This window comes from Aythya ferina (genome assembly GCF_964211825.1).
Source record: "Aythya ferina genome assembly, chromosome: 12".
In the NCBI taxonomy this organism is placed as follows: Eukaryota; Metazoa; Chordata; class Aves; order Anseriformes; family Anatidae; genus Aythya; species Aythya ferina.
Window position 1 is genome coordinate 6,449,217 of NC_140308.1, and position 13,574 is coordinate 6,462,790.

Below are 13,574 nucleotides of genomic sequence, written 5' to 3' on the forward strand. Positions count from 1 at the left end.
AAAAAAAAAAAAGTATGAAAGCAGTAGAAACAGTTGGTTTCTACTGCTTTCTAGTTTTATGAAAATATCTTCCTGACAGTTAAGATCACTTGCTTGTTTATACAGGAAATTACTAAATTGTAAACCAGATTATTCTCAGCAAAATACTGTTAGCTAAAAACAGAAAAAATATGAAAACACACATTTATTTTTCTGTTTATACAACTCATGTAACACATTCAGAAGAGTTCTTCACTGCATTTTCCCTTATACACCTTCCCAATCTTTAATTTTTAACCAAACTGTATGCTAAACGTCTTGTTTTTTTCTTAGCAATTCCTGTCAGAAAATATTAGATTTATGTAAACTACACAATAAAAAGCATATTTTGTGTTGCCACAAAACTAGATGTGTTGCAAACCCGTGCACAACCATGCTATCTATGTGGCAAAGTAGCATACACCCACTTTTGAAAAATCAGAATGTATTTCTAATCAAGACAGGAGAAGAAAGGGAGGCCACGGGAGGCATATAAATCCAGAATATTATTTAGTGCTGTTATTAGCTATTTTCTTTCCTGGCAAAGCAGAATAAAAACATGAAAATAGAATTTCAGAGAGCGTTGAAAGTACAGACTCACTGAAAAGGAGAGCTCTCTTCTTTTAAAACTCAACATTTTCAACTGACTTCCACATCTCTTTGTAATTCTTGATGAAGAAAAACAGAATACCTGCATAGAAATATGCAAAATAAACAAAGCAAAAAGCCCTCTGAATGTTAAGCATTCTGAAAATACTGAATTTCACTACCTAAGCACATAAAAACTCTTTTACAAGGATGAGCTAAATTCCTAATAGCTAGTGTAGTATGATATACAAAGGTAAAAAGAATAAAAAAGGCTAAATATCCTTTTACTATTAGACTGGAACATCTTTCCTGTCACCCAAGCACCTCAACACTCAAATACAAGTAAAATTTGTTTCCTTATGGTTCCTCAGATATACTCAGAGCAGATCAGTGCTGCCTAACAGCTCAGAAACAGCACGGCACTTCAGCTGCAGTGTATTCTACAAGTGATGGCAAGTAAAACGGAAGGAATAACAAAATAATAGGAACTTGAAATGTTCTTTGGTAGGCTGCAAAATAATATGGGAGAAAACATACAGTGAAGGAAAGTCTGGGATTTTCAGATAAGAAAGAAATCATGGGCAAATCATAACAGAGTGAGAAAATAAAAAAGATTAACTTAAAAATCTTTTGTTAAGCACTCAATATTTTGTTTATAACACAGCTTACCCCACAAATCTCACACACACACACACACATTATTGAATAGGGACATTTGACTCTAGATGGTGTAACAATCTGAATCAATAAACGAAAATAATTGAATGCAAGACTGATTTTCAGCAAATTTCAGAAAAAGTTACTCTGTTATATGTTTCTGACTACCTGTGAGGCCAATCTTTTCCAGATTTCAAGATGGAGACAGTATGGGAGCAGACTGGGGCTGGATGTGAGGTTGCACAGAAGATTAGCATTTGTGGGCAACTCAAACCTGTATGCAGACATTCCACAAGGTGTATATATAGCTTTCTAATCCAAGAAGGCCTTTTCAGCCTGAAAATGAGGAAATATGTTTTTTAATTTCAAATTCTAATTTAATTACTTGTAATATAAAACGTTATGAACTGAATGTGTGCTTGCCTTGCAGCCCACATACTTGGCAGGACATTCTGAAACTCTGCAAGGATCTAGGGGGAGAGGAAGAAATTCCTTACTTCCTCCACAAAACTATGGGACATAACAGAACTGCTCCACAAAGAGCTATGAGGGTGTGCAGGACACAGCAAATTCCACAGCCACTGCTCCCCCCTGAGCACTGCTTTGCACAGAGACCCTGAGCTGTTCTGTTTGGCACGTGGATAGGTTTTCATAATGACTTTCCATTCCTGTGGTGAGGGTTATGGGGAACTGATTTAATTTACCCTCAAATTTCATGCTACGCTTATTTTAGCAGGAAGTTAAAATACATATCAGTTAAATGTAGGTTTGATAATAAGCTAGCTTATATGACATTTTATTACTAGGTAGGACGCAAATTCTAAGTGCATGGAAGAATTTTTGCACTGTCCTTCCAGAATGATTAACAATGACTTTGAGGGTATTACTTTACCATCCTATTACAATCAATCAAAATATTCTTCCACATATGCCTTCTTTCCTTTTACCCAATTCAGTCAATTTTATATGATGACAATGTTCTGCAAAGAAGCGTATGCTGTTAGGGTTCAGCAAAATAACTGTCCTCCCCATGTTACTAGAGACACACTCCACAAACCTGCATGTTAAAAAAGAGAGCTGTTGCTTAGCATCACTTTAAAATTTACACTCTGGACATTAATATATAAAACAGAAGAATTGCTTATTTGATTTATAAACTCTCCAAAAGAAATAACAGACTCCATGACAAATGCTAGTATTCTGTAGATAGTTAATCCCCTTTCACAGTCCCTTCCTCTTTCTACCCAAGCTCCAATTTGAGAAAAGAAACTGCCATTTTCATCAAGTATAAACTGGGAGGCTCTTTTCAAAAAGAGCTGCCAATTGCTTTTCAAGAAACCCCAACGCATTTTGAAGAATGTCCTGCAGAGAAAATGCAGGCCAAAATCCAGTCTGAAACACACATATACCCACCCTGCCCATGACTGCTCTCAAAGCAGCTCATGCACAGCTGTGGGCAGAATTTGGCCTGAACTGTGAATTCAGCAAAGGAAGCCAAGATCAATTCAACACAGCCCACACAGATCTTTGGACAGCAAAAACGTTTACTTAGAGAGGGAATACTCTAAAGGATCTCTGCTTCTTTAGGGAAGAATGGAGGAGAAAGAGAAGAGATGATGATGATGAGACTGTAAGGTCTCTTTTGAGCTTCCATCAAAAACAAACAGATGTGACCATTAGGCAGAAGCAAGTCACTCCTCTAGGTGCAGATTCATTTCTTGCCAGAATTGAATTTCTAAGTAGATGTTAGGTTTGAGTGCAAATCATCACAGGAAATTTAAACTTAGGCACTTGCAATGTATGGCAAAAGAAAAACCACTGAAGCAGCTGTAGGCACAGGGGTTTCCCTCTTGCCTGCATGAGCACTGAAGTACATGCCAACTGCCTAAAACACTCCTGGGATAATATCAGAACAACAAGAATTCATTGTTTTACATGAACTAAGACATTCAGAAGGACTTTGGAACCCTTAAAAATATAAATATTCCTTATAATTCTCAATAGCAAATATCTTAAAAACAAAATCCAATTCTGAAAAGCTACTATCTTTGGGGAAAGAGATGGAAATCAAAGTGCAGTTCAAGTATCAGCCTCTTAAACATTGAAAAATTAAGAGCAGAATGGTCTCACTGTGGCTAACTGGAGGTTTAAGGGTGACAGGTTGAGCTCTTCTAGTTGTAATTTATCTCTCAGCAACAGAACCAATATTTTATTCCCAACCATTAAAAGGGGGTAACACATCTGCTAAAACTCTAGTACAATGGCTGGCTTTGCACTGCAACAGGAAACGTAACCCAATATTCTCAGAACTTCTAGAAACCCTAGGCATTTCTTAATGTAAAAGGATTTGAAAATTTAGTTCTCTGAAACATCTGTTAAGCTCTTGCTACTCCAACACATGATATTCTTTCTGCTCTGTTACCTGCCAACAAAAATATTTGGTTCAGTGTAAGACTATCACAAGTGTGCGATAATAGCATTCTACTTCTAATTTTATATGCCATTGTACACTCACAAAATCATCTGGGGATGACACTAGATAACATTCAGCTTAAGCTTGAAATTTACAAAAAAACGTATTTAATTTTAATCTTCTGTGTAACTAGTAAAAAATGAAATGGGTTCTGAATGATTAGCATTAATATACAACAAACAGAAAAGCCACTTAGTTAAACTCGCTTTCAGCCAACTTTCTAGAAGAGAAAAGAGAAGGGGGATAAGGGGAAAAAGAGATGGGAAGGGTGGGGATATGAAAAAAAACACTAGAAAACAGAAACCTAAAGTCTTAGATCAAACCAACTGAGCATCTGCATGGCCTATGCATATGTTCCTTTCAGAGTTTCTCTTCCAATCTGTTATTTACAGTGGACACTTGTTTCAATTTACATTTAATTACACTGTAAGATTTTTTCCAATTTAATGAGTAATTATATAGAGGTAAGTAAAAGAGAACATTAGTAGAGCTGCAGTTACTATTGCTTTTTACAAAAAGTACTTGTTCTCTAGTTCTGTCTAATAAATCCGTGTGTATTCTAGATCTTGAAAGAGGTGGGAGGAAAAAAAGGAATAGTCTTTCAGTTTCCAGTGCTCTACTTAATATAAGTACTTCCTGTACACCTATAACCATCAATAATATAAATATTGTATTATGTTTCAAAAGCTGTCCAGACAGCTCTCTGTGATTCAACAGAAAAGTTCGTTATAGCCAGCACAAACATGCTATCATTTTTGTGCTGTAAGGACTTATAAACAGGTTTAGAAATGTTGCACCTCTCTCAGTAAGGTATGAGCCACTTACAGAAACAAATAAAATTATATATCTAAAAGGCTCACACTTGAAAGACAGACCAATCGTATTTAAACATGTCTGTTCGTTTTAGGAAATTGAGGTTATAAAGAAGGGTGATCTGCAACACTATTCCTTAAGCAGAAGCTTTAAATTGCATGACTTTGTGAAGCATCCTAATTACAGAAATTGAGTCACTGTAGTCACAACAAATAACAGCAAACAGAAAAATAAGAAGTGTGATATTAGAACACTGCTTCTCAGTGCCTCAGGGAATCAGCTAAAACTGAACAGCTACCGGCAGTGTTTCCTAAGCTAAGTTCCGTCATGCTGAGTATCCCAAGAGCCACGTGCCAGAGGCTGCATGACCTCTCCCAAAAATAGAGATTCACAGTATGCAATAACATGCATTTCTGAAGAAAATATTACATCCTCATTAACCAATGTAGAGCTGTTCAACATTCAACAACTGAACAACTATAAAATAAAAAGTTTTCAGATACACACTATGTATTTGTTCATTCTTGGAAATAAAATAATTACTAAACTGCTAGGACAGATAATTTTATAAGGGCCATAAAGAATGATGACAACTAAGTCAGAAGCATGAAGACTAATGCTCTTAGTAGTAACTTGGAGCCAGAATAGAACACAAGAATTCAATTTTTCTGAATAAACTAGTAGGGAAACAAACATATTTTCTAATTTTCTCCTGCAAGTAGCTTCAAAATTTCCAAAACGGCTGTAACTATGAGTGTTATTCTGACCTATCCACCACTATCAAGAAATGTTTTTAGTCCATCTAATGAAATGAAATACAAAGTATTTTTTTTATTTTTTTTTAATGAATAGCTTTTACTAAAATACAGTGAAAAGCCCCAGTTAGAATCAGGTGCAGCTGCAGTCAATACGCGCACGTGTGTATATATAGACATTTGCATGTATGTATATGTGTGAATGTATCCGTACAAAGCCCAGGAACTCTTACAGTTCAAAATGTAGCAAAGAGCGCAGACTGGCTCCAGAGGAGTTAAGCTCTCCCCATGCCACAGTCCTGGTACAGCTGTACCTGCATGGCACCCTGCCTGAACTGATAAACCTTACCTCTTTCCTCAGAGACTTGACATGGATCTCTCAGTTCCAGGTACGGACCCAGCTCAGTTGCAACCATTTTAAATGTTGCTGCATCATGCTGCATTGTGCAATGCAGACATCCTTGCAAACCACAGGAACGGGCAAGTTCATAACCTTGGGACTGCAGCTATAAGCTCTAAGGTAAGCACCCAGTATTCTGACCAAAAAAACTCACCTAAGCTCTGGAGTGAGTTGCCACGGGAATACTGAGAGGAAGCCCACAGAAAGATCTACAGCAAAATTTACTCCAGGTTAGTGATGAGGTTCAAGGGTACATAAAAATTAATATCACAATGAGTTACGAGACTGACTCTTACCCTCATCCATATCCACCATCATAACATTCAGATAACCTCAGTGAATTACATACAAACACAAAAGGACTTACTGAAGCAATTAGGCTTGGACTAGGGTGCGCTGTTGTTCAGTGTTGGTATCTTTTGTACTGTATTTTGTATTCCCTTTTACATACCACCCATAAAAAGATACTATCAAAAAATCTATCAGTCGTTTTAAAGACTTCAAAATGAACTTGAGTGTTTCACTTTTTTCCTTAGAGGATGAGTTTATCTGAGCAACAAACACAAAAGGCTCCTCTGTGAAAATACGTCAGAGCAAATAAAACTAACAATTCATAAAAGTTCCACAGACTGGATCCTTTTCACTGGACGTTGATAACATTCATTTATCCATTCTCAGGAGAACTTCAAGAATTTGTTGTATAAACTATCCCTAACACTGCAGAAACGTAGTTTTAAAAGTTCTGGTCAAGAAACATGCTGTTGAAAGACATTATTACTTGTCCCAAGCTGCCAGAAGGCTCACTCACCAATCTCATGGATGTAAATAGGTTTTGCATATGTACAGGCTGCAAACTGCAGGCAGAGGTTAGAGGTGTGAGGACTATTTTCACTGCTTCATTGTCAGCATACCACGCTAGTAAGGCTGCTTATATTTTTGCTCCATGGACATTACTGAAAATTCTGTATTGTTCAAGAAGCTGTTCATTTTTGGACACGTAACAAAAGTTTTAAACACTCTAAGATGTGTTTTCCACTTACATTAACCCAGTAAAAATTAAGATGAATTTAATTATCTCACTATGAACTGGATTTCAATGTACAAGCAATCCTTTTTTTTTTTTTTTTTGTAGCTCTATATACAAGCTCTACCAGTGATTTGCTCAACTTCTAGAGGTTATGTCATAGATTAAGCTACAATTCTTTCCTCGGTCTTTTTCAAATAAAAGCCATTAATTTGGTCTCTATCACCAGCTCAGGAGACAGTAATTTATGTTACACAACAACTACTCATGTCAGTCATGAAATCCTATGTAAAAGAGGCCTCATTTAGGCCTGAACAAATTGCTATGTTCTGCAGGGGTATTATTTTTTTCATTTCCCTGACTCCTAGCTCCAAATATTCAAGGGAGACTTCCTCCCCTTGTTCTTGTTTTAGTAATATCATTCTTTGTCAGAAAAGAAAAAGGATGAGAAACAGTCAATAATGTTAAAAGGAACCCAGTTCTCAATGAAGTGAAAGTCATCTTCTGCTCAGAAAATGACTTCCGACTCCTTAAAGGTAATCTGTATCAGAGGTTCAAGAAATAAGATAACCGCCTCCAAACACTAGAGATGCTTAAATTTCTTATATAATGAAGCTTCTTAACGTTGTCTATGAAAGAACAGCATAGCCTTTCATTGCATCTTCATCCCAATCCAAAGTCCAATGTGAAGACAAAGGGAAAGCTCCCACCTGTCTTCAGTGTTTTATAAGAATCAAGAAAATCGTTGTTTTTTTTTTTTTTATTATTATTTTTAAATATGAATGAAAGTGCTTTTACCATTGAAAGCACTTTCCCTCAGCCATTAATAATGCCTGTGGTATCTTTTCTAACTAGGACATCTGTTTACATAAAAAATGCAGTCAAGCATATTCCACTTAAAAACCAAAGAATTTTTTTGATGTTTTACATGTACTTAGCACCAAAATAATTCTAAACTATCCCACACCTAAAATACACAACTACCTTAATCACAGAAAGTGAAAGTCACATACTCAAACATGGCAGTCATGCAATCCATCTAACATGGTGACTTCACTGCAGATTGACAAATTTAATCTTAAATGGTTGAAGTATCCTTTTCTAGAGCACTCACTATCTTGACATTATGTTTGTCATTAGAATCAGGGTTGTAGTTATGAAAGGCAAAAGGTCAAAGCAAATACATACATCTGGATTTTTTTACTCCCCTGATTTGAAAACTGAAGATGTGTAAAATACAGTCAAAAAAAAAAGCCATTCACTTACCATGGATTTGGTGAAAGGTCGAGCCAAGGTAAACAGCAAGGTATACACCCACCAGCTACGATGAATGGAGGAGTACATCATATTTCCAGGATGGACTGAATTACACATCACCCCATGGGGAGAAAGGCGTCGGTTCAGCTCGTTGGAGAACAGTATATTGCAAAGCTTGGAACGATTGTAGGCCAACATAGCCCAATACTCCTTCTTAGATGGAGAAAGCAGGTTGAAATCGAGTTTTCCAGAGGAGTCTTTAATTTCCGTAAATCTAAAAAACAGGACATATTCCTTAGATACCCCACAGTTAATTTCACTCTCATTAAGAACAACATAAGATGTAGACAGACAGATGAGTAGAAAAAATAAAAAATAAAGATAAAACAACAGCTAATTTAGCAGTTGCAAGTATCTACTAGAAATTGCTTGAAGCCCAAGGAATAGTCACATACAATATAGCAGTAAAATTAGTGAATAATTATCAAATGTAAATAATAAATAAAAACAAGTCCAAAAAATATTTTAATGATTTAATGATAATGATTTAAAGGCATTGTATATAACTTATGAATTACATTATTTTAAAGCCTGAAAAATATTTTGCCATAAGTACAAAAGCACAAATAACTTGCAGAAAATAATGCAGGATAAAATAGCACTGTCTTAGAAATTTCCCCTTCTTCCCTTCCCCTGATTATTTCATCCAGTGTTCATATACTGCACACTTTCATTTAAGTGTTCAAGTAACTATGGATGGGTCTCACTGCCTCTTAGACTCTTTTTTAGATTAAAAATTGATGAATATAAAGGGGTTATAACCTTGGTAACTTGCCATCAATAGTCTTATATGTTTAAAAGATAAACATAAACAAAGCCAAAATGAGTTCTGGCAGAGTATAATGTTTTTAAGTATACCCATGGCATGGCTGAACACAAATCAAAGTAACTAGTTGATGTTTTTTAATTGGGTCTGACAGAGTCATTAAACACCAGCTGTTTGTTTCTTTTTTTTTTTTTTTTTTTTTTTAATAACAAAGTAGTGAATATTCTAAAGACATTTAGATGAAGAAAAGGAATTTTTAATATAGTATTTTTTCAAATTCATACAATTTTGATTTATCAATTTACTGGTATATTAGAAAAAAATACTACATTTAGTTACAGACCTTTGTTCCACTCAGAAGAGCTACTAAAAATAAAATGGATTTAGCAAGCTCTTTTTAATACTGAGTTTTCAGAATCAGCTAGGGAGAACAGGGATAAACATAATTATAGTACACACTAGAAAAATGTTTTAAAATATCTTTACTAATTTTACATCTCGTGGCCAGAAATGAAGAGATCAGCTGGAATTTCTATATCCATTTTGTGAGCAGAATTATAATGCACGTAGAGAAAAGCAGCTACAGTATTTGAACTGAAGAGGAATCCAGGATGTCCTGTATCTTGCAGAATTGGTCCTTCAATTTCAACAACAAAATTTCTCTTTCATCATTTTCAGTTAAATAACATACATTTCTGAAATTAACAGGACTATTCTGGGAGGAATTTCCTATATTCATTCCTCAAGTAACCACTTAGGATACCAGAAATAATCTATAAATAAGATACTTTGTGTATCCTGTACAATGGAAAGACACTGGCATAATTTCAGCCCTGTCCTGCAAGGGTACTTATGTGAGTCAATCTTACTTATGTTGGCAATCTCATTGAATTCAGTAGGATAAGAGCTGTACAATCAAATTAACTACACAGAAATAAAAACAGAAGGAAAGTCAACCTACTTATTATTCAGATTTTAATATGACATTCTTAAAGTACCCAAAAGCTTAATTTAAATATATTTCATTTGTGATGAATCCAGGTAAGTAACTAACAAAGAACAAAGAATCAGAGAGGCAAATAAATATTTTGCCTTTGAGCAGTCTAGTATAATATTTTCCTGCAAACATGGGACTTTATTTTTCCCCTAACAGGGGGTCTTGACTCTAGCAAAAAGATCCAGCCAAGGTTTATGGGAGTAATTAGATACCAACACTTCTGTTTTACAACGTAGTTTAAAGCTCAGAGTTCTCAAGTAGGTCAGAAAGTACTACTGCCCAATAATACCTAATGTCTAAACTAACTGCTTACACCAGCTTTTGGCCATTAAACAGATTGGGGGCAAAAAGAAAGTAATTTAAAATGGCCATTTTAAATGTTAAGATATGACAAGAATTGCACCCTTCAAAAAGGGGGAAATCAAGTAGTTGTATTTGTTATTTTCTCAAACATAGACTGTTACTTATTTTTTTGATGGGCTTGTATAAACCTTTGCTGATTTTACTGAGTTAGCAATGAGAACTTTAAAAAATGTTTTTGAAAACAAATAAAGATGTCCAGAGTTGTGAGTTCTGGTTATACGTAATGCTTAATACAGTGAAAAACAAAGATGTCATTTAAAATACTATCAGACACAAACTTACAAAGGGGAACAAGCAGCTGACAATTCAACATAATCTCCCATTAAATAACAGCTCATTTATACGTATCCCATTGTGCCATCCACATCTGGCAAGTGATTGGAGTTGGCAGATTTATTTCTAGAGCTATCTCGCCTGCCCTGCAAGTAGCCTTCCTCACTCCTAACAGGACTCTGCTACTTGCTTTCACAGACCTGGTGTGATTTCCAAAGATAAGGATGTCCAGATTTTGTTACCACCTAATTACTAGACGTTTCATGTCTTTTAACACCAGGGAGGATTATTACTGGCATTTTCTATTGCTTCCTTTCATTTCAGCCATCATAAATTTAAAATGGTAAAAGTAAATCTATCTGCAGTGTGTCATTTATACCATAAGCCCCTGTGTTTGGAAGTGATAAAGGTTTCAGCCTGACCCTTGGCTGGTCTCTCTCTACCAGGTCCCTGGGGTTACATTTTATGGAAACGTGATTAAAAAAATAAGCTTCATTCTGGGTCACTAAAACATTTCAAAAATATGAAGGCAGGAAAAAAAAAAAAACACACACACACATTCTTTCTTTGGGTTTGCTAGAGCTGTTACACACAACCAGAACTGAAAATAATCAACGGTAAACGTTTAAAGTTGGACATTATAGTCTAATCTGAACTAAATCAGTCCCTGAACTAAATCAGAAGCCAGTATGTGGCTTGTGTCCACTAGAAGTCAGAATTGGTGTATTAATTTTGCACCACAAGAAACTTTCTAATTTAAATTAAATCATTCTTTTCAGTTATTAACACAAACTCCTCAAGCACATCTGAAATAAGGCAAATCTCACAATGTCTGTTTTGCCAACTGTAATTCTTATGGCAGTAGAATGATGAGCATCTAATATTTTAATTAAAATTTTCACCAAAAGAGGCATGGCCAGATTTCTAATATGTATTAACTATACTAGATCCCATTTATATTGTACAGCTAATGTTTGCATTGAATTCCCTAATTTGTCATTATAAAACAATTGGATTTCATCTAGCAGTTTTTAATTGCATTGTTTCTCCTGCTAAAATAACTGCACATTCTTCTTGGTAAGATGTTGAAGTTGTTGAATGACAAATCAATATAGGTCATGCCATTCAGATTTAATCAATTATTATTCCATCTCCTAGCAAAATCAATAAGTGTTCTGAAATGCGGTGAAAATCTGCATTCATACAAAGAATGATCAAAAAATACTTCCATATTATTACAAAACTAGAACACACTTTGTATACAGCAATAGAACCAAATGCAGTAACATCCAGACACTGGCAACCCTTCTATTTTACAAAGATTATTCAAACACAAATGCTTTAGAGCAGAGCCTTTTTAAAAACTTTTACATTTTTAAACACATTAACATTTTTAAAACATTTTTTAAAACTTTTGCAGTTCCACCATAGCCATTTTCTGTTTTAAGGATTGCAGATTTCAATGAAATCAAAAGAACACCATAACATTAACCAACCTGTGTGATTCTGAGGACACCACCACAACCCTTGCAGGAGATGAGCTGCGTAAAACATCTTCCAGAAGCTGGACGAGATAGAAATGTCCCAAGTGATTCACCTGAAAGGTGGACTCCAGGCCATCCTCTGTCAAGCACCATGGAGCACCGAAAGTGGCAGCATTGCAGATCAGGATGTGAAGAGGCCTTGAATAATCAGAAGAATTAAAGAACAAAATTGAGTCAAGAGAGAAGTTTCAGTGAAATACATCTAACTGCATTCCTTAGTGAACCAGGTCAATGTGTGCGTTGAGCGTAGGCATCAAAGCCTAGGCTGCAGGGTTGGGCTCCATGAGGAGAGGTGGGGGCTGGCCCATGCTGGCCCCACAACGAACCCACCACAGGATATGGCTAAGACACTTGGCAATGCTGCCGGCACCTCTGGGAAAGTGTATTTAAGGAAGAGCAAAGTGCTGCAAAAGCCTGAGGGGAAAACAGTGAAAAACAGTCCCGTGAGCACCAAGGTGAGAGAAGGATGTCTTAATAGCAAGACCAAGGACAAACATCTTTCCTGTTCTTTCCTTTTTCAAATACTTGTGCAACACAGCAAAGGCTCTCATTCACAGACCTCAGATAGATCTGCATTTACTAGATTGTTTCATGACCAAGAAAAGCTGGGCCATAATACTGTATTCTTGTCCTTGAGTAAGAATCCAATGCAACAGACCTAAGTAAAGGTAACAGAGCTGCAGACCTCAGGCTTCAGTCTGCATCTGGCATCCCAGCTCCAAAATAATTAAATAGGAAAGGTTACAGAAAGTAATGCCTGGCAAACAAATGCCTTTCACCCCTACACTGTGTACTAGTAGATGTGACATCCTAACATCAAAATATTTAAATCATTGCATTTGTTTGAGCAGCATGTTCTAACTTACATCATCTTTACTGTAATTGACCAAATCCCGTGACAAATACAAAATCAACCACCCAACATATACTCTAATTTTAAAGATAGTAACTGAAGCACAACTAGGAAAAAAAGCTGTCTGTCCTCCATTCTTTTCAAGTTATTTCCTCACAGCCCTACACACAAAAGAAGATGGAGACCCAGCATCAGATCATTTTCCTACACGGCTCAAATCTCCACTATGAGCATCTGCAAAAGAAATTCTGGAAAAGAACATGAAAAATGTCCCAGGTTGTCAAACAAACACTGAGTTAGGTTCCATCATGTACGTTTGAAAACCTTGGGTTTTGATAGCCCAGTTTTCGAAAACATTTCTTGTGGAATCAAATATACCTTAGCTAAATACTGAAGTCTGTGCATGATCAGGGATATAAAGAGTAGGCTACATGTCTTTATTAAAATAAATTTCAACTTTGAGCCTGTTGGGAAGTTACCACTATAATCTGGTTGTATAAGAAATTAAGAAGCTAGTATCTGTACTTGTGCCAAGTTAGAAAACAAAAATAACAAAAAGCTTCAGAAGCAGTATGAAACATCTGTGCACTTTGGGAAGCTCATTTTATAAGTGCTGAATTTCTGATTTTCCTTTTGGGCTGTAACACATGTAATATCTTCATATACAAGATGCATCTGCAAGAGTAACTGAAGATAAAAGGGGACTGTTCTTTTAAATGCAAGGTTCTCTTTT

At 35.8% G+C, this 13,574-nt stretch overlaps 1 protein-coding gene across 11 annotated transcripts in view; it reads right to left on the reverse strand.

Moving 5' to 3' along the window:
• The window catches only part of WWOX (WW domain containing oxidoreductase), a 563,654-nt gene that overhangs the window by 429,126 nt on the left and 120,954 nt on the right, over positions 1 to 13,574 (reverse strand). For 6 of the 11 annotated variants that reach the window (XM_084533267.1, XM_084533274.1, XM_084533268.1 and 3 more), the window contains exons 7-8: positions 11,941 to 12,126; positions 7,995 to 8,259 (exon numbers count right to left, since the gene is read on the reverse strand). In XM_084533267.1, coding sequence (XP_084389393.1) covers positions 7,995 to 8,259; positions 11,941 to 12,126 — 451 coding nt within the window. Of the gene's footprint in view, positions 1 to 626; positions 710 to 5,858; positions 5,914 to 7,994; positions 8,260 to 11,940; positions 12,127 to 13,574 lie in introns of those variants that run through there. The other 5 variants (XM_084533265.1, XM_084533271.1, XM_084533273.1 and 2 more) reach the window with 2 other exon arrangements.